The 1,623-nt window shown below is 31.7% G+C and overlaps 2 protein-coding genes across 3 annotated transcripts in view; both read right to left on the bottom strand.

The window, feature by feature from the left end:
* Positions 1–497, bottom strand: part of LOC108751078 (pyridoxine/pyridoxamine 5'-phosphate oxidase) — a 3,305-nt gene extending 2,808 nt beyond the window's left edge. Inside the window, exon 1 of the mRNA XM_018491027.1 lies at positions 353–497. Within this exon, the coding sequence (XP_018346529.1) occupies positions 353–355 (3 nt within the window). The 5' untranslated portion in view covers positions 356–497. The remainder of the gene's footprint in view (positions 1–352) is intronic.
* A 400-nt stretch (positions 498–897) lies between these two features.
* The window catches only part of LOC108751124 (atrial natriuretic peptide-converting enzyme), a 40,247-nt gene continuing 39,521 nt past the window's right edge, over positions 898–1,623 (bottom strand). For both annotated transcript variants that reach the window (XM_018491144.1, XM_018491143.1), the window contains exons 12-13: positions 1,502–1,620; positions 898–1,316 (exon numbers count right to left, since the gene is read on the bottom strand). In XM_018491144.1, coding sequence (XP_018346646.1) covers positions 1,143–1,316; positions 1,502–1,620 — 293 coding nt within the window. In that variant the 3' untranslated portion in view covers positions 898–1,142. The remainder of the gene's footprint in view (positions 1,317–1,501; positions 1,621–1,623) is intronic.

Below are 1,623 nucleotides of genomic sequence, written 5' to 3'. Positions count from 1 at the left end.
TAATATGTATTTTATCTACCTCGTTCAACTTCATGACAGCGCAATTTCGTTCGACAGTTAAAATCGATGTTAAACCGGTGAATATATATATATATATATATATATATTGAATTAACACAATTTATAAATATTTAAATTAAGGACTTAATTTAATATTGTAATCTCGATAATTAATCGATATTGTTATATCATATATACTTGTCTAAGGCTCTTGAACTAAATAATAACAAACACCTGTTACTCAGTACTCGATAGTATTCAATTTTATATGTATGTGGCTAGTACGTCATTTTTCTCTTGCAAACAAGCATCTTCCTTGAATTTTATTAATTAATTATTTGAAAATATTTACCATCGAAGAGACGAATAGATCCTGTGTCACGTTTCTGGTAAATATGCAATGGTAGCTTCGACAACCACGACAACCACACTACTACTATATTTCTTATCGATTTCCGTCTTCTGCTGTTATCTCCCACATACTGTTTGTACGCTTCTGCGCAAAGTACACTTCAATGAAAGTGCCAACACGTTACATGTATAATTTAATCCTCATCATAAAATTAAATTCTGTGCTAATATACGTCAACTGAGAAACTTTTTCACATCTTTTCACAGCATCAAGAGGGTTGAGGAAACAAATGTTATTTCAAACATTACAAATTACTATTTTAAAAAACTTTAATAAGTAAACGATCTTACAAAGTAGATGGATCGTAAACACTGAAATAATGATATAAACCTAGAAGATAACGCACGAAGCAACTATGTATATGCATGATAGAATAAATGTAAAGAGACAAATAAGTTAAAAAATTATGCCACGGTAACAGGTTTTTTTATATTCTAGACATAAAGAAGATATTAAATATTTACAAGAATGCGATTGCACGTTCCGCTGATTATTATTATAACAGGACACATCGAACTTAATAAAATTATGTATTGATAACAGCAACATGTGCAAGGCGGATGCGATTAAGTCGTTATATCGGTGTGTAGTAACAATCGTAATCGCTTGTAATATAGTTTAAAAATTTCTATCACAATTTCGATATCAGTCCCTTATTTTAATACAATGGTCATTTCTTTCCATTTCCAGGATCCGTCATGTGTGCGTTATATGTGCGTCATGTGTGTTCTTAGCCAATGGTAGCTTTGATCCAATCGATATGAGACGAAATTTTATCATATAATCGAGGTCTTTCGATGCCGTCTTTCGAACAAGCTATCCTCCAACTACCGATGCCTGTCAGTACCCATTTTCGATCATCTGCTTGAAGACACAGCATTGAACTGCCGGCGACTTCTTCTTCCTGTTAAAATTAAAATGTTATTTCATTTGATTAACCAATTCCGTTTATTGCTTAGAATTTATTTATGTCTTGAGATATAATGAAATAAACTTTATCTAAAAGTAAAATAATAAAAGCAACAGAAAGTAGTTTAATAGAATAAAAAGCAATAAAAGGTTTATGGTAAATGAAATGTTTTAGCTTACGTTACAATCATCTGTGGAATATGCTTGCTCGGTACAGACACTGTTCACTGAAGGGATGCTGATATTCTCGCATTTCTCCATTGCACTATGTTTGAGTTGTACTCTTTGCAATACATCGCCTA

This window comes from Trachymyrmex septentrionalis, unplaced genomic scaffold (assembly GCF_001594115.1).
Source record: "Trachymyrmex septentrionalis isolate Tsep2-gDNA-1 unplaced genomic scaffold, Tsep1.0 scaffold40, whole genome shotgun sequence".
Classification (NCBI taxonomy): domain Eukaryota; kingdom Metazoa; phylum Arthropoda; class Insecta; order Hymenoptera; family Formicidae; genus Trachymyrmex; species Trachymyrmex septentrionalis.
Note: the sequence above shows the minus strand (reverse complement) of the source record. Positions and strands in the feature narration are given on the sequence as shown.